The 22,100-nt window shown below is 38.9% G+C and overlaps 6 protein-coding genes across 8 annotated transcripts; 2 read left to right on the top strand and 4 right to left on the bottom strand.

The window, feature by feature from the left end:
• Positions 1 to 1,712, bottom strand: LOC133738433 (large ribosomal subunit protein bL28m). Its single transcript, XM_062165974.1, has 2 exons — positions 1,387 to 1,712; positions 1 to 727 (listed from the first exon to the last, which is right to left on the bottom strand). Exons 1-2 carry the CDS (start codon positions 1,584 to 1,586, stop codon positions 262 to 264), a joined length of 666 nt encoding a protein of 221 aa, XP_062021958.1. The 5' UTR covers positions 1,587 to 1,712; the 3' UTR covers positions 1 to 261.
• A 626-nt stretch (positions 1,713 to 2,338) lies between these two features.
• Positions 2,339 to 7,397, bottom strand: LOC133741483 (pentatricopeptide repeat-containing protein At5g10690). The gene is made up of 12 exons (XM_062169380.1): positions 6,113 to 7,397; positions 5,841 to 6,023; positions 5,646 to 5,778; positions 5,389 to 5,486; positions 5,043 to 5,204; positions 4,866 to 4,934; positions 4,526 to 4,661; positions 4,040 to 4,272; positions 3,667 to 3,744; positions 3,193 to 3,261; positions 2,826 to 3,002; positions 2,339 to 2,669 (listed from the first exon to the last, which is right to left on the bottom strand). The coding sequence occupies exons 1-12, from the start codon at positions 6,257 to 6,259 to the stop codon at positions 2,400 to 2,402; spliced, it is 1,755 nt and encodes a 584-aa protein (XP_062025364.1). The 5' UTR covers positions 6,260 to 7,397; the 3' UTR covers positions 2,339 to 2,399.
• A 1,271-nt stretch (positions 7,398 to 8,668) lies between these two features.
• Positions 8,669 to 10,768, top strand: LOC133738707 (F-box protein AFR). The gene has a single exon (XM_062166288.1). It carries the CDS (start codon positions 9,468 to 9,470, stop codon positions 10,629 to 10,631), a length of 1,164 nt encoding a protein of 387 aa, XP_062022272.1. The 5' UTR covers positions 8,669 to 9,467; the 3' UTR covers positions 10,632 to 10,768.
• Positions 10,769 to 13,410: 2,642 nt separating this feature from the next.
• Positions 13,411 to 16,825, bottom strand: LOC133740213 (uncharacterized). 3 transcript variants are annotated; one of them, XM_062168149.1, is made up of 3 exons: positions 16,449 to 16,825; positions 15,826 to 16,000; positions 13,411 to 14,043 (listed from the first exon to the last, which is right to left on the bottom strand). In XM_062168149.1, exons 1-3 carry the CDS (start codon positions 16,797 to 16,799, stop codon positions 13,937 to 13,939), a joined length of 633 nt encoding a protein of 210 aa, XP_062024133.1. In that variant the 5' UTR covers positions 16,800 to 16,825; the 3' UTR covers positions 13,411 to 13,936. The 3 variants fall into 3 exon arrangements, with proteins under 3 accessions (XP_062024133.1, XP_062024134.1, XP_062024135.1); XM_062168150.1 differs by having other exon boundaries at positions 13,411 to 14,032; positions 16,449 to 16,824; XM_062168151.1 differs by lacking the exon at positions 13,411 to 14,043 and having other exon boundaries at positions 15,557 to 16,000; positions 16,449 to 16,823.
• On the top strand, positions 14,568 to 15,223 carry LOC133740214 (uncharacterized). Its single transcript, XM_062168153.1, has one exon. It carries the CDS (start codon positions 14,855 to 14,857, stop codon positions 15,053 to 15,055), a length of 201 nt encoding a protein of 66 aa, XP_062024137.1. The 5' UTR covers positions 14,568 to 14,854; the 3' UTR covers positions 15,056 to 15,223.
• A 2,818-nt stretch (positions 16,826 to 19,643) lies between the features above and the next one.
• LOC133739874 (protein OXIDATIVE STRESS 3 LIKE 4-like) lies at positions 19,644 to 20,995 on the bottom strand. Its single transcript, XM_062167692.1, has 2 exons — positions 20,328 to 20,995; positions 19,644 to 20,224 (listed from the first exon to the last, which is right to left on the bottom strand). The coding sequence occupies exons 1-2, from the start codon at positions 20,669 to 20,671 to the stop codon at positions 19,825 to 19,827; spliced, it is 744 nt and encodes a 247-aa protein (XP_062023676.1). The 5' UTR covers positions 20,672 to 20,995; the 3' UTR covers positions 19,644 to 19,824.
• Positions 20,996 to 22,100: the final 1,105 nt, after the last annotated feature.

Consider the following 22,100-nt stretch of genomic DNA (forward strand, 5'->3'; position numbering starts at 1 on the left):
CAGCTAAATGAATCTTCATCCCCATTGCAAAGGGTTCATCAAATTTCAAATGCATAGTATGATAATTATTTGATACAAAATTGTATATAAAACCACAAGGAACTGAATTTTCACAATCAGAAAGGATCACAAACTTCTGCTTTATCAGCTGGCTATGGCTAGAATTAAATTACCCTGAAAATCCTGAAGAGACAAAATTCCAGAAATGGGTGTAGCTGACAAAAATGAGAACATCCCAAAAGCTGGTTCAAGAGTTTCAATTCAGGAGTTTGCAACCAACTGCTCATGATCCTCTACATGAGAGCTTGCTTCCCCTATTCCTGCACCTTCCTCATGAGCTTCTTTATCACTGATTTGGTTGTCTTTTCGTTCCTCAATCTGTTTTAGTTTCTTCGACCAACCATACATCTGTCTCTTGACTTCCCTCTCATCTAGTTTTAGTTCTTTAAATTCCTGTTCAACCTTGGGTTCATCTTTAGGTTGTAGGAAAGCATATCCCCCTGTCTGCCCAACCTCTTCATACAGCTTTTCAATTTTGGCTTTCCAGACAAGGCCCATTTCGGTGTCCATCTTGTGGTAAGGAGTTTTGAGAAAGTACTCATCAATCCCACCTGCCTTGTCTATGCAACGCAAAGCGTGGGTGGTGACTTTGACTCGAATCTGGCGGTCTAGGATGTAACTGAAGAGCCGCTTCTCCTGCACATTTGGCTTCCAATTCCTCCTTGTCCTATCAACACAACAAGTTATGGTTCATAAATAACCCATTCTTGCAACTTTTTACAAGATTACAGACCAAAACAACTTTAAAGTGCATTCATATACGCTAGAACCAGTTTTACAAATTGCAGTATAACATGCATAAAGAAAACAGTAAACCACAAAACAATCTAAACCTGGCAACAGCAAACAAATATGAGACTCACACACCTCTAGTATTTTCCTGGCACTTGTCCACATTATCTAGAATCATTAGAAGAAACAACAACCCATAGTCACAAAATCGAATGCATAATAGTTTTTTCATGATAAAACCCAGCTCAACCTAGCTCCAATAACTTGAGAATACAATTTCTACATCAACAATGATCAAAATGATAACACCATAGCACCACTACCAACCTCAACAACTCTTTTACTTCAACATTTGAGAATAATCAGAAATTAGAAACACACAGGATATAACACATTCAAAGCAAATCAAATCAAATATAATCAAGTCACTAATCATTTTCAATACTTTAGGCTCAAAAGCCTTGATCTTTAGCATTGTTAGGGTAAGAAATTAGGGTTTAAAAGAAAAGCTATAGAATCAATGTAACAGAGCTCAAAGACTCAAACTTTGGCCTTAAAAATTGAAAAGCAAGAGAAATTGGGGAAGATACAAACTTGTTGCCGCCGTCTTCGCTGACGTTATTGCCGAACTGGATGTGGCGGCCGGCGAAGATGCCACGTTGGGCTCGGCCCATGACGATTTTGGGGTCGGGCAAGCGATTCTTCTTGAGCTCCTGTTTCAATCGGGGGTTTAGGTTTTTGTCTCCGACTTTCTTCATCACGCTCCTCATCATCTCCTTCGTCCTCAGCGCCATTCTCACCCGTCTTCGATAAACCTAGGGTTTTACTGCTGCGATTTTGAGGCCTAGTTCATTTTCAGTGTTTGTGATAATCTGACATGCAACACAGTCGGTCACAGAGCATACGGTGCGTTTTGAGAGGTCTACCCTGTTTTATACTCTCTCTTTTTTTTTGGTACAAAAAATGATAGCCGAGTGAATTACCACTCTAGGGCCGAGAGTAACTTGGGTATGGCTCATCTCCAAGGGATGTTTTTCTCAAGCTGAGATTCGAACCAGAGACCTCTTGTGACCAGGAGAAGCCGGCAGCGTCCGTCCCACTCGCAGTCTAGCATGTTTCAACTAGATCAACTTAATTGGGTAAGAAACTGTTTTATATTTATTCCTAGGAGAGATATCAGTAGGCAAAACCAAAAGTAAATCACTTTTAAAGCCTAGTACAAGCGAAAATTTACCGGCATGTTTTTATTTTAGTCTTATGGGAGGTTTCGATGCAATATTCGTCATAATAGTGTGTCATGTTTTTTTTATGCTTATTTGTGATAGTTTTTTGTTGACGAACAAACAAACTCTTCATCAATAAAAGTGCATACCCTCTGATTTTATTTTTTATTAGAAACTTTTGCAATTGCACAACAAAAATATAGACTTTTAAACAAAAAGAAAATTTAAGTCGTTTTCTGTAGATAACATTTATTGTTGAGTACAATCTTATGATACTCAAATTCAGAATCGAAAAACTTAATTAGCTTCTAAAGTCTAAACCCTTGAAAAAATGTTTTCACTACAATATATAACAAAATTGTATTTACAAGGAGAATATTAGTCTCATACACAGCACATTGTTAAACTTCTACAGAAAGAAGGTTTCAATCGTGGTGTTTCTGATACTGGTGTGACAAGTTTACACAGTTGCTCAGCTGTAAAAACACCTACAGCCCTCAAATTTGCAGTACCACCAAACAAGGAGCTATGGTTTACTACGACTACCATTTTGAATCTGTGCTTCACAATTAGATCCACCACATGGCCAATCGATGTTGTTGTTACGGCACAGGGAGGTGGGCTTCTCATCATTGAAGAAAGAGGGGCATCCAACTACAAAATAGCATGCATACTTGCATTAGCTCATGATATGTATAGCTGTCGAGACAAATATGCTTGTTCCAATAAATATGAAATGTTAGAGAGAAGATCTATCACTGTACCCAGAAAGAAAAGAAAGCATTTGGTTTGCAACATCATAATAATTACCTCTGTACAGTCTTCACGGTGCAATACTCCAATGCAGTTACCCCAGTCATCTATGATAGGCACTGCTGAATCTCTAAAGAAACGCATAGCCACCTCACTCAACTTCACAGTCCCAAGAAGTGGCCGAGCTGCTTCAAAGGGCATCATCACACTCTCAATCGGATCACTAGCCAATACCTAAATCCAAAAGGTGTAAATAGCAGACAACAAAAGTTAACTACAGCCACCCAGTTTGTAGATCCAGTACGAAGCATCTAACATACACTCATACCCTATACATGACAGAATATTCTCCAAGTCTTTTAGGACATTAGGTAATGTATGGTAATCTTCCCTACAATTCTAAAGCCAAGGAATATGCAAGGACCTGAGGAAGTAGATAAGGAGTCAATATCGATTTTGTGTTTCCCAACAAGGCCTCTGTGCGTAGAGCAACCTGCAGTACAAGGCCAGAAATTATACAAATGAAATTAGACTAGGAAACGGAAAAACACTAACATGTAGTGTAATAAAATTTCAAGTAAAAGGTATAATAGTAAACCAACCACATATCTAAAAACGAACATTCAACTAAATGTTTTGAACTTAAATGAGAAAAGTGCCAGTTAAGTGACAAAATCCTTAAAGCAAGTTTCTTGATATTGGTTTGAAGTGTCAAGAGAACTTTCACCTAAAATGTTTAGAAATATATATAACATTATGGTGGAAATTTATATCCGTTACAATAATTTAAATCATCAACAGGTACTCTAATGCCAGAGAAGTCAACAGCAAACAAATGGTCATATTAGTTCTATTTTCTTTCATACATAGTCCTGGAAGATAAAAGAAAATTACATACCATGCCTCCTCGACTTGTCCACGCTATTCTCTTCCACCTTGTAATGATGGTTCCAAGGTAATTTTTGGCCAAATCTACCTGACAAAACCAAAAGTAGAAAATCATATCAAAATGGCAAATAGTAGTCAACTTCTCTTGCTAATCACGTTGCAGCAAAAGTAATCAGTGACTGAACTACGGGTGTGCATTTTTATTAGTACTACAGAGAAATACAAAATCTAAAGGAAGGCTCTTTATCCTGTGAAGTACCTGGATTTTAAAACCACCATCCAAATGGCTCTAACATCATCCAGGTAATTACTAATCAGGAAATGAAAGAGACTTATGCAGTAACACCCCATTGAAGAAGACCATAGGGGAGTTCATATCGTACCTGCCCGTCATTTAAAGCTGACTCCATTACAAGATGATCAGCTTCTTCATGAATCACTGGGTAGATAGTTCCAGCAGTATCTAGCCACATGTGCTTATGCAGACTGTTTACTGTGTCATAATCTCCTCTAACAGCAAAGGCACGCATCAAGGAAAGATAGAGGTGAGGTTTGGGTCGCAACTCTGGATTTCCACCAGCCTGCTTTAATAATTCTCCAAAAATACATAAAGCACCTAAGCATCAGACAATATTTATTGTTAGAAGCAGAAGCAGTAACTTCAAATTTTAACACGTCAAAAATCCAGCATCTTTCTAAATGTGATAAGCAAAAGGACAGAATTTTTTTAACTAGTCCAGCCACTGAGCAGAATAATTGGTGTGGTTGACATATGTGATGTTGCAGAATGTACAATGGAGCGAATAGCATTTCAAATCAGAAGGCATAAGAAAATTTTGGCAACTTAATTTGTTTTATGTACAGCATACCCTTTATTGCGTCACAATTTAGCAAAGCATCAACTGCTGCCGTATATGCTGTTCGATCAATGAACAAACCAATATATGTTTTCATTTCTGAAACAATCTTATGAACCATAAGGATATCTTTGGAATCCCCAAAACCCTGCCAGAGAAGATATAGGAACACAAAACATCACAGTTTGCTTGATGATAGGAACTGAAAATTTAACGTTATTTGCCAACAAAAAAGAAAAAATAAAGTTGCCAATTCCTCAATGAAGGGGAAGGGGGCAAAAAAATCCAGCTGTTCCAGTACAAGCACTTTCATATAACTTCATGAAAGTAAATGAAACAAAAATATGCAGACCTTAAGCAATGTACTATAGGTGATGACATCAGGGAATAGACCAGCATCACTAAATTTCTGCGCTTCATCCTACGAAACGGAACAATATTTCAGTAACTTCCTTGATGCAGCCGACAAACTAAAACTATAAGAATATTATACACAGGCTCTAAACTGGCCTTTCATATAGCTTGGGACCTTCATTTCCTCAAAGTATTGCATTGCGGCATCCAACTTCCCAGCTTTTACACATGCAGATATTAGAGTATTATAGGTGAGCCTATCAGGCTTGAACCCTAGACGTATTAATTCGTTGTGCATGTCTATCGCACCCTGAGGAAGGCCTGAATTAATACATCCCTGAAAATCAAAAGCAGCAAACCCTTAAGCAACAACATCAAATTAGACTTGCAAGTTTACGATAATCCATGTGCAAAATAACTGTATCTGTCTTTCAAAGCTCAGTTCTTGAAAAGGGAAGAAACAACTAAAACTTTCGTTTGTGCAAGTCTCTTAAAGAATTACATATAGGTGAGTGCAGAACCTTCATTAATAAGTTGTAGACTCTGAGCGAAAGACTGCCACCTTCTCGAAGCAGAAAACCATACCGTGCAAGAAGTCCATTAGCTCGGCGTAAATCTCCTGCACTACAGCAACATGCAAGCAGCACATGCACATTAATGAGAACATAAAAACAGAGCATACCGAGTAATCAAGCCAAAAAAATCAAATTAGGTACTACAGTTGGCTGTTCTAGAATCACAACATTGCAATGTGCGCATTGTAATTTGCATTTCTAACCTGCTTCAACCAAAGCATTCAGCAGTCCAAAAATAAGAGGTGCTGACAACTTTGGACTTCCCACAGCAACACCGCTTTCAACGGATTCAAGCACTTCAAATGCCTCATCGATTCTCCTCGCCCCGCCCAATCCCTTTATAACAAAACACATTATCAAATCCATGGCATCCAAATTCAAAAAAAGAGAAATAGTACCTTCAAAAGGGTAGCATATGTGACAGTATCAACGCCACAGCTCCCCGGCTTAGACATTTCGTCGAACACCTTAAGTGCAGAGTCGATGTCGCCGCAATGGACACACGCCTCCACCACCGCGTTCATCACTATCGTGTTCAGCTTCCCGTACCGTTCTCTAGCGATCTCTATCTCCTCCATTATCTACACAAAACAAAATCATCAAAATTGAGAAGAAGAAGAAGAAGAAAATGTCCGAACAAAAAAAAAAAAGAGGAGGAGGAGGACCGGACCTGGTGGAGCTGTCGTCGGCGAGTGAGTTGAACGACGCGGGAGGTGAGTCGCTTGAGGTTGGATTTGCGGGGAGAGGCGGTGATGATGCGACGGCGTCGTATCGGAAAATAGGAACAGGCGGCGAAGGAGGGCGAGAAGGCTTGCATTGTTTATGGTGAAAAAGAGTGAGAGAGCTACCCATCGGCCATCTACGGATAATGTCTGTCTGTCTCAGACGGAGAAGCCGTTTGGCGGGTAAAGTAGAGGTCTGCTGGACTCTTATGGGCTTCTGCTGCCATACAGGCCCAATGATCTTTTCTCTCACTAAGGCCCGGCCCAAGCATGATATAACTTCAAATTCACTTTTGCGATTATTGCAACCCCAATCTCTGCGGGTGGTACTTCTTCCTTTGTTCAGAGTTCGTTTTATCAGCCTAAGAACCACGTTATGTCGCACTATCGAACTACTTGTCTTGGTTACGTATCTCTGCTTCTTACTATCGAGTATATGTGTTTTTCGTTTGTTTGTTTTTTGCGATTGACTACTTATATCAAATGTGCGATCATGATAATACATCATATGAGCGGTAACAGAAAAATGATTTGCATGTTCTTTTTGAAATCCTCATATTTTTGCTTTACTTTTCTCTTTAAATTTCAACTTGTCATGTATGTACCGTGAAAACTATAACATAAATAGGTGTGATAAGACAACATTTCCTATCCACCATAGACATAATGCAATTGAGTTGAAAAACACTATCAATATCGTACAAAACGAGGTGGACATGGAGACCAATCCCTTCAAACAAAAAGGCACTTTTTTAAATAGTTGAAAACATATGCGCGCATGTCAGGCAAGCAACTAAGTATGAGTGTATGACCTTGTTTTTTCCCTGCGAAAGTGATATTCTCATTGCAAAAAACCATGCCGGTTGATGAACTTCCCCACCATCTTCTTCATACTTTGATACTAAAGTGACGTTATAAGTGAATCAACTCCAAAATTTCTTCAAATGTACGACTTACTTAAGACAACATGCGACATTTATAATCACAATTCCGTATAACGTTAAAAATGAAAAAATCATGAAATAGTATAAATTTGTTGTAAACATAATTGACGAACCTTGTTACCCTACCTGAACCCGTCCACATGCATTCAAGTCATCATTCACGTCTTTGTTTATGATTCATGGTAGAATAAACAACACATCAGAGTCAACTTTTTGAGCTTCATGCTCAGAATTTCTAAAGCGAACACCTCCCACTTTTCACACTTTGACGGCAACTATAAAATGAAATGGGTGGAGCTCGAATGAAGGTAGCTGCAATAGTAGAAGATGAAGCTTCATTTGTCCATTCGTTTAAATAATTTGATTTGGATAAGCAGTGCCTTTGAAATTAACCAAGATGTTCAAACTGACCCCAATAGCCTGCAAAAACAGCTCAGGGAATTCTGGAAAAGGGATCAGATTTCTTCTGGAACACGAGAAAACGACATAACACTTCATTTCAATTTTATTTTATTTTTTTGTGGTGGGCAAACAAATTCTTGGCTTCTTTTGTGTTTTTTTTTTCCCAAAGACCATGTGCTGCATTCATTTCTCATTTTGGTTTTGGTCCTTTCAATCAGTTTCAAAAATTGCATGGTTTTATTTACAATATTTTTAGATTCATGATGATGTATATTAAAGTTTTGAGTAGATATATCAGATTGTTTAACAAACAAAATTTATGAATAATTAGACCCTCACACATGAAGACGGCAGGTGCATGGAAATTTCAATGACACAGAAATAGACGTAACTATTGTGGTCCTAACTTATCACTCAAATGGTGTTGATATAATTTGAATGAATTAAATTTGATAATGAAATTTCGGACTTATCTTCAACACTTCAAAAAATAACGCTTTAATAATTTTGGTCCACAAAAGCCTTGAAAATGAAAACACTAATTTTTAATACGCAAATCGTGTAGCTAGTAGCCTAGCAATACATGGTCCTACATTTTGTTGCTGCAACCAAGAAAGAAATTAGTTAGAAATTAGAAGGTGGAGGTACTATTAAAATTCTTATGTGCATAACCATTTTTTTTTCTTTAGATTTTCGACCATTTAATTATTCATGTAAAATACTACTCAAATCAAATAGTTAAATTGTTCAATTGTAATTACAAAACGATATTATATATAATGTGTGGTTTTGCACACTTCTTTTTATGCAGTCAAATGCATCTCTCTATTTCTATTACTTCCAATTAATTTAAAATTTTAGTTCTTCATTTAAAAAATAGCGACATAATTATTTAATTAGTTCGGTAAGATAGAGGGTATGAATATGATCAGCAAAAAACATCTTCGCCTTTAATTTTAAATAAAATATATCGACTATCAACTTGACTTGTATCTATACACTCGTATTCATGATATCATATCATAACTTCCGTAAAAAAAAAATAATAATAAATAAATAAAGATGATAGTATGATACTTGTCAATCCAGATTAACATACTAAACTATTTGACAATACAATCTATATAAGATGCTCATCACCTAAGCAAAAACACCACAATTGCTTGGTCTCTAACCCTAATCATACCACAATGGAGGTGGGCCAAAAACCATTATCATGGGGCACACACGATTAAAGTAACGTGATCGTAAGTCTTTCTCTATATCTCCATGAAGTTCATTTTCGATTCATCAATTCTTCTTACTTCTTCTACCCCACAACTTTTATATCATCACTTTCCCCACATCATGCACCACTCTGCTTCAATTGGATCTAACCCCAACCAACCCAATGGAGCTGCCCCTTATTTAAATTCACCCCAAACTCCTCCAACCCTTTGTAGTTTGTATCCCTTGAACAAGGTATTCATCTCTGTTAAAAAAAAAAAAACAATCCCACCGCATTCCACTAAATCTTCGTCTTCTTGCTCCAATTGTTTAATCCCACACAAGTCTTTTTCTCTCGGATCCGCCGGTGTATATGTGTTCTACTTCTTTTCATCTAAAACCCACCTTATATTCCGCGTTCTAGATGCATACGCCATTAGAATAAATCCACTCCAAAGTGACCCAATTACCATAAACAACTCCACTTCCTTTGACGACCCAATAATTCTCCCTACCTTTCTCCGCAAAGTGAATCTTTGCTTCGTCATCTACATGATCTCTTTCCTCTCTTTCTCACTATATATACCAAACACTCAATAGAATGCTCAACACAGGCACAAAAGTACTACTACTCTAACTCCCCGAGTCAAATCGTCAAACACTTGTGTGCACTCTGAAATCTCTAGCTGCTTAAGCTTTCACAGCCTTTTCTCCATCTGGGTAGTTGTGATATAGTGGAAGAATAGCTTCTATGTCCATGGGTTTTTCAACAATGGCAGCTCTGACTTCCTCTGCATCAACCCCAGAAACTGAGAATTCTGACGTAGAAAGGAGCACAAGCAGAAGCAACAAATCTGAGCCATTGATTCCTGGACTTCCAGACGAGGTGGCCGAGCTGTGTCTTGTTTACCTTCCGTATCCGTACCAAGCTTTGGTGCGTTCGGTCTCTGCTTCGTGGAGGAGAGCCATTTCTGACCCGGCTTTTCTTCACTGCAAGAAGTCACTTTCGCTCCCGCTGCCTTATCTTTTCGTTTTCGCCTTCAACAAATCGACGGCCAGGATTCAGTGGCAAGCGCTCGACCCTCGATCGGGCCGTTGGTTTGTCCTACCTCCGATGCCGGGGCATTATTCCAAGCTCGCGAGTCCACCGGGGTTAGCGTGTGCCTCCTTGCCACGTCAGGGGATGCTTGTCGTGTTGGGTGGATCGGACGCGGAATCGTCTATGCGGTCCACTATTGTATACCGTACATCTAGCAATCAGTGGTCCAGCATGGCTCCCATGCCGACCGCCCGATCGTATTTTGACTCGGGAAGCATCAATAATAAGATCATAGCGGTCGGAGGTAGTGGGACCCACGAGAATGACTCGATCAAGGCCGTTGAGTGTTATAACCCTGAAAATGACACATGGGCGACACTGGCCACGATGCCAGCTGGACTTGCCAAGTATGACTCCCACGTGGTGGGGGATAAGATGTACGTCACCGAGGGGTGGACGTGGCCCTTCATGTTCTCGCCACGCGGCCTGGTCTACGACTCGAAAACAGACGCGTGGCGAGAGATGAGTCCTGGGATGAGGGAAGGGTGGACAGGTGTCAGCGTGGTCGTGGGCAACAAGTTATTAGTGATCTCGGAGTATGGAGATTGTCCGATGAAGGTTTATGACCATGATAAGGATACATGGCGGTACGTCGGCGGGGACAAGTTCCCGTGCGACTCACTTAGACGGCCTTTCGCTGTGAGCGCGGTGGAGGGGAGCATATATGTGGTGGCATGTGGGCTGAATGTGGGAATAGGAAGGCTGTCTGAATCAGAAGCAGAAAAGGGTGAGCTACAAGTTGAGTGGCAGGTTCTGCCAGCTCCAAGTGCTTTTAGGGGTTTTTCTCCTTCTAGTTGTGAAGTGCTTTATGCCTGAATGTATCGAATAATTGATTCTCAGTCAATTATGTTCCTGTTTTTGGCTTGGTTAGGCATTTCTATATTCGTCTCTACAGCTACTCCTGTTTCCACAATTGATTGAAACAACTCACGCTCCAACCTTTAAATCTTTAATCATCTCTTGGTGGGTTATCAAATCATTCATGATCTTATCCAAATCTTGCAGAATATTTTTCATTGGTACGAATTGATTTTATTTCTAGTCATAGTGGTGCTCAATTATGGTAATAAAACTGACGATAATCATTAGTTAGATTGGGTGGAGATCGAAATCGGTTTGCTCCTTTACTCATAACCTAGATCACATAACATTATAAAATGACCAATGAGTTGTTGAGGGTTTGAATCTTTCATGCTTTCACTATTGCATAGAAAATTCAAACCCAAAATCGTTAAATAAGTCCCAAAGCTTCTTGCATATATTTTCAAATTAAGGGAAAGTTAGATAATAAATGAGATTTTCGCTCAATTCTCTCTATATTTCGACAAATCTTGATCCAACGGTTAAAAATTGTTAGGTTTGGTGCCTATCTCTCCTTGGTGGAGATATTTTGCATAGCATGAATGCATGGTATTAATGGTTTGTGTATTCAAGGTGACAACTATGCATGGTCAAGTGCATGTATTGAGTATAAATGCATGGTCAAATTGATGCATTGGGAAGAAATGCATAGTTACATTCATGTTTTGACCTTTTAGTCTTCCTAAGGAGTTAATGTGGGAGATGGGTGGTTGATTCATGAAGGAGCATTGATGAAGTGAGTCTAGAGACTTCTATCAATGGTATAAATAGATGAAGCTTGTGTGGAGGCAAGCAATGAGAGATCAAGAGCAACTCTAAGGGTCTTCGTGTATAGAACCAAAGTGAGTTGTGTTCAAGAGTGTGAATAGTTCTTGGGATAGAGTGATCTTCTAGGTTGAGAGAGTGTGTACAAGGGCTTGGGTTGGGCATAAACTTGAGAGATGTAATCTTGTACTTATGTAATTCTCTCATTAATGAAAATGAAACTCTCCAATGACGTAAGCAAGGATATTGTCTGAACCTTGTCAAAATCTTGTTGTCTTCTTGACTTGGTTATTTCTTCTTTCTATCTCTACTTCTAGTACTTGTGTGGCGGAGGGATTAATTTCCCTAACAAGAATAATAATAAAAGGGCCCTTGACCAATAGCACTAAAATGAGCTAAAATTATCTCACTTACTCCAGCAGCAGATTTTTGTTCTCACTAACCCAATTTAACATCAAATGACCGTTTTGCCCTTAACCTAATTAACAAACTACGTCATGCCTCTCTCTCTCTCTCTCTCCGATCTCTCTCCTCCGACACCATCCTCCCCACGCTCCTCCCATCCAACGCTCTCCGCCTTTCCACCGACCCCTCCCTCCCTCCTTCCTCGTTGGACCACTTCAAGCTAATTCTCCAATCTCCACAGCTCATTCGACGTCTGTGACACCAACCTCCATATAAATCGACGTATGCGACTCCGATCTCCTCCCCAATGACATCGTTTGCTTCGGGTATATAGTCCTCTTAACCACGTCGACAAGCTTCCTGTAGTCGAGAATATCTTGTGCACGCTGTTTGAACCCAAAATGAGCATTTTGGCCTGACAATGAGTGTCTTGAAAAAATTGAGCCAATGTCAGTGGCTCATGCTATATATTGTCGACAAGTTCGAAATATATTATTTAGAGGCTAAATAAAGCCTACTATGGAAAATTATGTGAGCTGCAAGAAAAGGAAATGATGGAAGCATGGAAATGAAAAGTCAACTTTAGCACATTTTCCTACTTCGGCTAGGAGAAACCGAGCTAAACAAGGAAGGAATGGCCGCAAACTAACCAAACGAAATCCAAATGAGCTAAAACTTTCCAGATTAATTCTAGACATCCCAAGGATCATTTCTTATAAGGAGTGCCAGAGCTAGTTTTGAGTGAAAAGCCTTCAAACAATCAGTCCAATTTTCTGCAGAAGCAAAACTGGAAAACTAGACCTGTAAGGAGTCCAGCAGCGTTTCCGGTCCAACCACATGTGATGTAAGATGAAAATGGACCCGACTCAATCAGAAAACCATAAAAGTAAAAAAGCGGCATAGAATCAAGAAAAGTGATTGGAAAATATATAACTCACGTGTAAAGAGGTTATTAGCTGCTGGAATATTCAAGAAAAATTGGTTTTGGACTTTTCGGGTTTCTCGTGCTAAAAGTCAGGTTTTGATTTTGAATCAGATTTGACTAACTTTTGGCCAGAATGTCCGTTTGAGACGCATGATACCTTTCCAGAATGGGAACGACGAGATCTTCAAGCCTCACTTTAATGAGCCCTAACGGATTTAGGCCAAAATATGTCGTTTTAATTATCCGATTCGGGATTTAATATTTTAGGCTAGTTTTGCATTCTTTTTATTTTAGGTTTTCTAGTTTGTTTTGTTTTTACCCATGGGCTTTAGGGTTCAATGTTAGTCGCCCTAGGGTTTTATTTCTCTTATTTAAGCAGCCGTATGTGGCTGCAGAACGCATCTTTCATCTTTTATCAATAAAATAGAGATTTTCTTTTTTATCTCTAGTGGACTCCAGAATTCTTTGTTAGGTTTATTGCTGGTAAACCTAGGTTATCAATCCGATCATTCCGACTGCGTCAACATGGAATTAAGCTCTGAAATTCCACCACAATGATCTACACTCATTATGGATAATTTGATATGAAGAAGTCGAAGGCCCATTATGATTTCTTGGTGGAAATATAACTGAAGGAATAAAGGAACAGAAAGTGACTCAAACCTAACAAATTCTATTAGTGTTTAAGTGCTCAAACCTAACCCATCATGATTTGTTTAAGGCCAACCACTATGGCTTGGTAGCCTATATATAGAGGCTACAACAAGTAACAATTCACAACACAATTCATCAATCAATCTCTAAGATTATCCGAGCCTCTCTAGAGCAACCCATCTCTTTCTCTTACCGGTGATCACACTCCAGTCCTAATCTTCTCAAGAGCCGACTGTCAGTGCCACCAAACCCTCTGTCAAAGTGCTTCGGTCCTAGTCTCCTCAGGAGCCGACTGTAGTACCGCGACCACAACGGTTACGGAACCAGCCAAACAAGGGTAAAGCCCTCGCAAACCAACCAAGCTAAAGTCACGCTTTAGCAAGTTCTCTCTACTTCCCGGTGATTGCGCTCTGCTTAACCTACAACGTTGAGTATCGACTTGGTGACACAAGACAAAGTCCTCACCACGAGGCACAGAAGACCCCCACGACGAGGTTGGTGCTCTCCTCGTCTACAGTCGCTCAAAGGAAATCAGGTCAAGGGACACCCCAATGACCGCACCCGAACGGTGCTGGCACGGCCGCGCAGAAAAGAGACCGTTGACCAACTGCAACAAAACTGGAGCCAAACACTAATTTTAGAGGTATGAATAGAAACACTCATTAAAAAAAACTTACTGGGGTAAGTGAAAAAAAAAATATCTAGAATTGAGGTAAATAGACAAAAACCTATAATAAAAAAAATAAAACAGTAAAAATTCATGAATTCGCTGTTAAACTTTCCGCAAGTTGAATTTAGATAAAAAAAAATAAACGAGTATAACTGTATAGTCACCAAATCGCACCACTCATCATCGGCGACCTTTCATATCGTCCGAGATCTTTCCCTTTTATCAGTTCTCAGTTTAGTTACTTTTCAGGAAAGACGGCAGCCCAGAAGAAAATTGCATGGATTATCATCTATGTGAAAAGGGTAAAGTAGAAGCAGCGTCAACACGTTTATGATGCAAGCACAAATATTATAGAATTCTTATCCTAGTACCAAACCAAGATAGAATTCTTATCTTAGGACACGTGCGAGGTTTGGAATATTCTACATACACGCTTCTTGTACTGAAACCTTACGAACCTCTCCTTCAGTTTCCAGACCTAGCTACGTTTTTCCAGAATCTAGACCTTTCCCATTAAGAAAGTTCCCTACCTCTTTCTGATCTTCACAATTGAAAACTCCAAGGAGCAGACTATAAATACGAACCTTGCAGAACTTTGTGGCCAAATCTACCAGCAAACAACAACGATTTCAGAAGGCTTGTGTAACTCTGCGATCATATAACTACCAGCAATAAGAATTTCAGTTTCTAGCAAGACAGAAAAGAGGGGCAAAACCCAGAAACCCAGAGAAAGTTTCGAGGCAAAAGGGAGAAGGATCGATGTGTCTGGTGTTCGTTTGTGATGAGGATGAGACGGTTCTCTCGCGGCAACCAGCACCGGGGGCGTGCCCGTACTGTGGAGGTTTGGTTCAAGCCATGGATGTAGAGAAACAGTGGAGGTTCTGTTTCTTCCCTCTCTATTGGAGGACCAAGCGCAAGCTCTACTGCAGCTTCTGTGCTAGACGCTTGGTAGTGCAGTGAACCAGTGATAGGACTCATAAAACATAGAGATTGCTGTAACTCTGCAATATAGAAAGATTGCAGTTTGTGCTTGTGTATATGTAGTGACTTTTTTTGTTGGCACAAGTATGTATGAGATGTTTCGTTATTATAGAGAAACTATAAAATTGACAGGACTCTTTCTACATACTTGAAACATTTTTGTTTAGTTTTTTTTTTTCTTTCATGTTTTGTTTCATTGTTCTCATTCTTGATCCAAGTGTGGCTCTGAATGAATCCAGAACCTAAAATGCTATCCTCTAGATTTTACTTGCTAACCCACAACGTTACCAAAAGAGTTTGATGGTTTCTATTTGGGCCACTTCTCCTAATCAACAACACCATAGATAAGTACATCTACAATTGCTGAATCTTCAGGGATAAAAGGTGAATATCAAAGCTCAGAAAAACTGAAAGGTAGCTAGAGAAGTCGGTTTCCTCAATAGTTTTCAATTGCTAGGTTATAAGGTCAAATTGGGAGGGTGTCACAGTAAAACCAACAATGCACATGCTATTCATTTTCTCAAACCAACACAGTTCTTGCCGCCATAGAAGACATGAAGGCGGCACAATATCACACCGTTCACATGGAGACTTGTTAATTGACTATATTCTAACACTTTCGACACAATGGGAAAGCAAAACTGCAGAAGTTTATAATCTATTCCTGTAAGGAACACATTAATATCTGTCACTGTCAATCAACTAAATTGCCATGCGAACAGACGAGGACAGAGTATCACATCACTTACAGAGCTTCAACTTTTTAAAATACGAAGATACGATGGATTTGGGGTAAGGTTTCGTAGCGAGACAAGTTGGGAAATTCTCAGGTTGCTCAATCCACAGTTTGTGCTCTATGCCACCAGCTTTGAGCTTCTCAGACAAGTTCAATATTTGAGGTTCTCCCTTCACCTCAAGAGTAACCTGCACAAGAAGTTAAGAACAGCATATTAACCACTAGCATATACAATGCTAATAGTTCCAGCAGTCAATAAATGACAACTTTGCAATCCCAATTAACTGATCAACAATAATACAAATCCAAACTTTAAGTAGCTTATAATCTACAATCATGCTCAAGATTTCGGTCTAAATCTCAATAACACGATGAAATGAGGAATAGTTTGAAACTACACAACCTCATATTAACCAAACATGTAGCTACAGATTCTTGCTTGCATATATATCTAGCTATGTAAATGTCGCGTGTAATAGGAAAACTATCAAACATGTAATTGGACCAAAAACATCAACTAACATTTGTACGATTCAAACTTTCAAGCATCACATTGACCAAGAAACTAAAACTCCGTACAATCTCGCCGCCCAAAATTGACCGCAAATGGATACAAAGCAAGGTTGAACTTTTTACCTTATGCATAGAATCGATATTTTCAGGGCTACAATACTGGAGCGTGTGTGGGTCGTCTTTGTGGGACCAGATGGCGGAGACGGAGGCATGGCAGCCCTGTGTTACCACACTGCCCAGCGGCCACGTGTCGATTAGGTCTCGCCGGAGCACCACGTACTGAACGAGGACGTCGGGGGTCTCGGGTTTCGAGGAGTCCGGATTGGCTTCCGAGGCCGGTTGAGACATTGAGTTGAATCCGAGTCGACTCGGGGCGGTGGGTGAAGGTTTTGGCCCGAATCCAACTCGGGTGCTTGAGAGATGAGAAAGGGGGAGAGTGAAACGAAGTGGCGAGACAATACAGGTGGCCATCATATAATTACCCGTAGGAGCATCTATAGTTCTATACTCTTTGTACTCCTTTATGCAAAAATTACTATGAAAACCTTTTTTTTTTTTTTATATATATATATATATTGAGATCACACGGCATTCTCAAAAATTATCTAAGCTTATAAACTAATCTGTGCAAGGGAGTCATGTCAAAGCACTTCCTTACCTTTGACCACAAAAAATAGATTGAGATTTAAACTCTAATCAGTGTCGCTATAAACTTAAACTTAACAAAATATAATTAGTTTTTACAACGAGAAATTTCATATACACATCCCACACTTCTTAATACACATCCCATTTCTTTTTGGTTATTTTTTTTTTTCAAAACATTTCTATTATATCCTTGTTGAATATGCACATTTATCTCTCCTTCTGCCGATCTTTCTAAATGTACCCAGCAAATTTCTAAGTATACCATGCAAAATATTTATTTTTAATTATCTTTCTTTATATCTAAATAAATTCATCAATTGTTCCTAAATTACCCTCATAAGATACACCCAGCAAAGAAAAACCTCTTATCGAACACGTCTTTCTACTCGTCGATTTCGGCTATTTAATATTCAATTCTACTCATTGATGGGATGGTGCGTAGTGCACTTACGGCGTTGGTGGTGGCGGTGACTTGTAGAGGTAATGAGGAGAAGCAGGTGGTGGAGGAGAGGAGTAAGGGTAGTTTGCCGACGTTTACGAAGCGAAAGCCACTACTGCCACTAGAAGACTCAAAACTAGATAGGTCCCCATTTTTCCCGTTCTTTAATTTGTTGATTGAATGGAAGTTGCAAAACTTGAACTATTAGAAGAATAAAACCTAGCTACCTATTATGTACAATATAGTGCCATAGATCAGACAGAGCAATTCTTCCATATTTTAGCTTGTTTATTTATTCTTTTATTTCATGAATCATTGAGAAAGAGAACGAGTTTTGAAAACGTGTGTGTTTTGTCTAACTTTCTCTGATTCTTGACCAGCGGCTTTCATAAAAGGATTGAAATATGAACTAAGACTTGGGTCAGGCATGATGGGTCATTCCGAGCATAAAAATCTGGGGTTTTGTTTTGCTGGGTACATTGTATTCTAGGGTATTTTGGGAAAATCAGTTGGTTTAATTAGACATAATTAAATGTAATGAAAAAAAAAATTGTTGGGTATACTTAGAACTTTGCTAGCTACATTTAGAAAGACCCTTAATAATAATCAAAAGTTCTTATCAACCTTGCTTATGAATTTTTTTTTTTTTGGAGAATAGAAGAAACCTTGCTTATAAAAATCAAAAGTTCTTTTTTTTTTTTTGAAAAGGAAAATCAAAAGTTCTTATCAGTTAAAGATATCGGCAAGTATGGTGATATTCACTTGAAAATCGTAAACGACTTTATTATGATATCTATCTAATTTGTAATACCCAACAAGAATCAGTTGAAGTTTTGCTACTTAAGTTCAAACAAAGAGGTCTTCAACTCTCCATAATTGTTAATCATTATAATATGATCAACATCCAATTTGGGTATGATTAAGATGGTGGTGGTTTAATTGATGGAATCATCGTTTATTGTTCTCGTCAATGGTGGGATAAAGAGAAAAAGTAAAGTATTACCTATCAGCAACAGCAGCGCCAAAGCCAAATGCTTTGAGAGATTCTTGTCAATTGTCATGGAGTTGATGGGTTTTGTAAATATCAACTCCACAATCAGTTGAAGATTTTGCTGAGTCTGATTTGGTATCCAAGATCTCTGATCTCTCAATATGTTTCATTTTTTTTTTTTTTTTTTTTTTTGGTTATTTCAGTTGCTGCAAGGGTGTTGTGGGAATTCAACTTGTCCAAAAAATAAAAAAGAATTGGGGAATTCAGTTGCTGCAACTGGCCTTCTTGTTGATAACTACTACACCCAAACTTCATCTTGGGCCTAGGTTCAGCCCATTATCCACGAGAATTTGTGGCAGGGCTCCCTTTGGAGTAAAAGGCTTAAAGCCCTATAAAGAGGCTCCACATATTGATGGAAGCAATCAATGTGATTAACAATCCTAGCGAGTCAAATGGGTTTTTTTCCTTTCGTTTTTTTGAGGTGGTTTTTGGACCGTACCTCAAGCACGTCGATTTTCCATTCAATTTTTCTTTTTGAGAAAAGGACTCGGTTGTCTGCAAATCTTTCAATAAATTGAATTATTTCAAGAAATCCAAATTTCCTCTCATTGTCCCCCAAAAGCAAATTTGTTATTTTTTGACACCAACTTGTATAACCAAAACTCCATTGTAGTTAGGTGAGACGTGAAGGCAATAAACCAAACCCAAGCACCCACCACATCATGCTGCTTCATTAGAAAGAAATCTATTTGAGTTCTTCAACCACATTTTCCCTAATGGATCAGATAAGTCACCCCTTTCGGACATTTTCGAACTTGACTTCCGTCATTCGCGGTTGTTTTTCGCTGTTTGGGCGTTCAATTCCACTTCAATCAGTTTCTGTTGGGTTCTTTTCTTGGGTTGCATCGCCATGACAAAATGCTTGAAGCTATTTGTGTTCTTTTCCCTAACTTTAGGGTAACCCAAGTTAAACCATGTGAACCACTTCCATCTCTAATCTCTATGTCCAGCTCAATCTCACTGAGAGACATACCATCTTTTCTTGTTCCTTTTTTTATGGATAGGCATAGGTATATCTTTAATATTTAAAGCCCACAATATCCTATAGTCCTATGCCCAAAAACTCAGCAAGCTGCATTATTGAACAAGAGGGCAAACTTGTCTTTCTACTCCTCCAGTTAAGATATCCGAGTCAGCTCATCATGTATATCCTTATCCTGTAACAATAAAAATAGCAAAATAATAACTCCAAACAAAAAACAAAGGGAATCGTATTACTAAAAATACACATTTTATAATTTTGTTCTTTTTAATAGTGGGCTTCCAATTACACAAACCCTGCCACCAACCAGAGAAAATTTAAAAAAAAAAAAAAAAAAAAAAAGGGATCTGCCCCATGCCAAAGTGGGTGGTGTGGTTTCTTATTGTTCATGTTCTTGCAGATCTGAGAGACAATAGCAACTCCTGGACTTGAAGCTCTTCAATCCCCTGTCAAGCAATTTTGGGGTTCTGACCATGTGTGGTTCTTTCTCATCTGATGAAGATTGGCCTGATGATGGGTCTTCTTGTGTTTCTTCTGGTTCTTGTTCTTCTTCATCTTCATTTAAGGAGGCTAGTAATGGCATGGATTTTGGGTTTGGGTGGTTGTAAAAAGACGACGACGACTTTCTGGACCACTTTGAGGCGATCAAAACCCTTCTCCTCTTGTTGAATGGGTTCTCCCTCTTCTCCACCTCCTTCACCGTCGTGGCGGTGGTCACAACATCTGATAAACTCGCAAACGATTTCGATTTTCCTGAGAAGTAGTTCGATAATCCCCTCCTGCATGCATCCTTAATTTAATTAAACTCTTCTTCAAAGTAATTAACACTCAAAAAATCGCGACAGCAATTAATTATTTTCAGATCTAATCCTCAAATCTTACTTGATGGGAAGAGAATCTTCTAGAGAACCCATTGATCCCAGAGAAGTCAATCCTCCTCTGCGGCCGTTAAACTTGCTCTGAACCTCCTCGCTGTCAGTGACGTCACCGGATCCTTGCTTGGATGCATTTTCTTCGTCACTGTCATCCGGAGCCCCGATGGAGGACGAAGAACTGCTCGAAAACGACTCCGCCTGCTCCGATCGAGCCTTCTGCGGCCCTCCTCCTCCTCCTCCGCCGCCGCAAGCTCCGATCCCCGATTTTCCCCCTCCTCCTACGACGCCGTTTTGGTTGAGAAACAGACAGGAAGCCGTCGCCGCCGAGGTGGATCCCACCAAAACGTCCATTAACAAAGCCAATTTCGGGTCTCCGGTTCGGTTGGTAGAGAGGCGTGATGGAATTTTTAGCCTTCTCCGCTGCGTCTTCTTCTGCGTTTGAGCTTCCAAATTGGGGTTGTAGTCATCAATCGGAGAGACGACGGTGTCGTAAACGGAGCCGGAGGAGAAGACAAAACGGTGCGTTTGGTGGAAGAGGAGGAGATGGAGATGAAGACGAAGAGGTGGAACTTGCCACTGTGTTAACAGTTATGGATAGAGGATAAAGAGAGAGAAACTGATAAGTTAAGAGAGAGAAGGAGAGAGAGAGAGGAACAGGATAAGTTTAAGGGCAGAGGTATATTTATAGAGGCACGCGATATTTGAGACAAGACGGAGGAAGGCTAAGTTTAAGACCCGCCGCCGGTGAAATTGGGAAGCTGCCACGCGGTTTGACACCTTCGCCATGACGTGGCCACCACAAAAATCTTAATTTTTTTTTTTTTTTTTTGATAAGGAAAAATCAATTTGTTCTGGTTAGGTCCATAGTCCAAACCCTTATCCTGTTTCCCTTTCTTAGATCAAGAAAAAATAAAAATGGTCCACATTCTTCCGTACTACTACAACTTGTCAAGTGTTATGACTACCTACCAAAAAAATCATATTCAAAATCGAAAGATGGAAATTTGGGTATCTTCAAGCAATAAACCTTGATCAATACTAACCATTTTCTTTGCCAAAAAAAAAAAAAAATACTAACCATTTTGGTGTGGATATCTTGTTTAATGAGTATACTTTAATAACAAAATATTTTGTATAGATATGAGAAATTTTTGTTTTGTTATAAAATTAAATTTGGCATGACTTAATCTAATCTAATCTAATCGTTCATGGAATTAAAGAACTTGTTTGTTTTTATATGAGGAGAGCGGAACTATTTTGTATTGCGATTTTATTTGTGTAAGCACTAAGCAAACACACATAGTTACAGATTTACAGGGTTATTTCATATTTTGAAATCACTTAACTTGTTTCTATATGGTTTCAAATCAGTAAGATGTTATTCGATTGAATTATTAAAAATTGTGTTTGCAATTATTTTAATGAGTGCAAATTCGCTTGAGATTGGTCATAGAAAATCAGCTCTAAGATGGAGGATTGATTTTTTTCTTCATTAAAAAAAATAATGTCAAACTGATTTGATTCCTATCTTATCTTATCTTTGACATTAAGATATGGATAGAGGAAAAACAAAAACATTTGAAATATATTTTGTAAGAAAATAGGAGGGGTAATTATATTTACACATTCCTTTTTTCTAAATACACATACTAAAATCTCTCACCATTTTTTTGCAAAAATTAAATTCCCTTAGCATACTCTCTATTTTGGCTCCTTAGCTATTTTGGAGAGCATGTTTAGCTTTTTATATATTTTAACAGCTACACCAGACTCCTAAGTG

Source organism: Rosa rugosa, chromosome 3, assembly GCF_958449725.1.
Source record: "Rosa rugosa chromosome 3, drRosRugo1.1, whole genome shotgun sequence".
Taxonomy (NCBI): domain Eukaryota; kingdom Viridiplantae; phylum Streptophyta; class Magnoliopsida; order Rosales; family Rosaceae; genus Rosa; species Rosa rugosa.

Coding starts and splice junctions, on each gene's coding strand:
- LOC133738433 (XM_062165974.1), bottom strand. CDS start 1,586: ATGGCGCTGAGGACGAAGGAGATGATGAGGAGCGTGATGAAGAAAGTC. Junction 728..1,386: donor AGCGAAGACGGCGGCAACAA/GTTTGTATCTTC, acceptor TTGTGTTGATAG/GACAAGGAGGAATTGGAAGC.
- LOC133741483 (XM_062169380.1), bottom strand. CDS start 6,259: ATGCAAGCCTTCTCGCCCTCCTTCGCCGCCTGTTCCTATTTTCCGATA. Junction 6,024..6,112: donor GCCGACGACAGCTCCACCAG/GTCCGGTCCTCC, acceptor TGTTTTGTGTAG/ATAATGGAGGAGATAGAGAT. Junction 3,262..3,666: donor GGACAAGTCGAGGAGGCATG/GTATGTAATTTT, acceptor CTTGTACTGCAG/GTTGCTCTACGCACAGAGGC.
- LOC133738707 (XM_062166288.1), top strand. CDS start 9,468: ATGTCCATGGGTTTTTCAACAATGGCAGCTCTGACTTCCTCTGCATCA.
- LOC133740214 (XM_062168153.1), top strand. CDS start 14,855: ATGTGTCTGGTGTTCGTTTGTGATGAGGATGAGACGGTTCTCTCGCGG.
- LOC133740213 (XM_062168149.1), bottom strand. CDS start 16,799: ATGATGGCCACCTGTATTGTCTCGCCACTTCGTTTCACTCTCCCCCTT. Junction 16,001..16,448: donor ATATCGATTCTATGCATAAG/GTAAAAAGTTCA, acceptor CTTCTTGTGCAG/GTTACTCTTGAGGTGAAGGG. Junction 14,044..15,825: donor TTTTAAAAAGTTGAAGCTCT/GTAAGTGATGTG, acceptor GTTTGGCTCCAG/TTTTGTTGCAGTTGGTCAAC.
- LOC133739874 (XM_062167692.1), bottom strand. CDS start 20,671: ATGGACGTTTTGGTGGGATCCACCTCGGCGGCGACGGCTTCCTGTCTG. Junction 20,225..20,327: donor GAAGATTCTCTTCCCATCAA/GTAAGATTTGAG, acceptor GGATGCATGCAG/GAGGGGATTATCGAACTACT.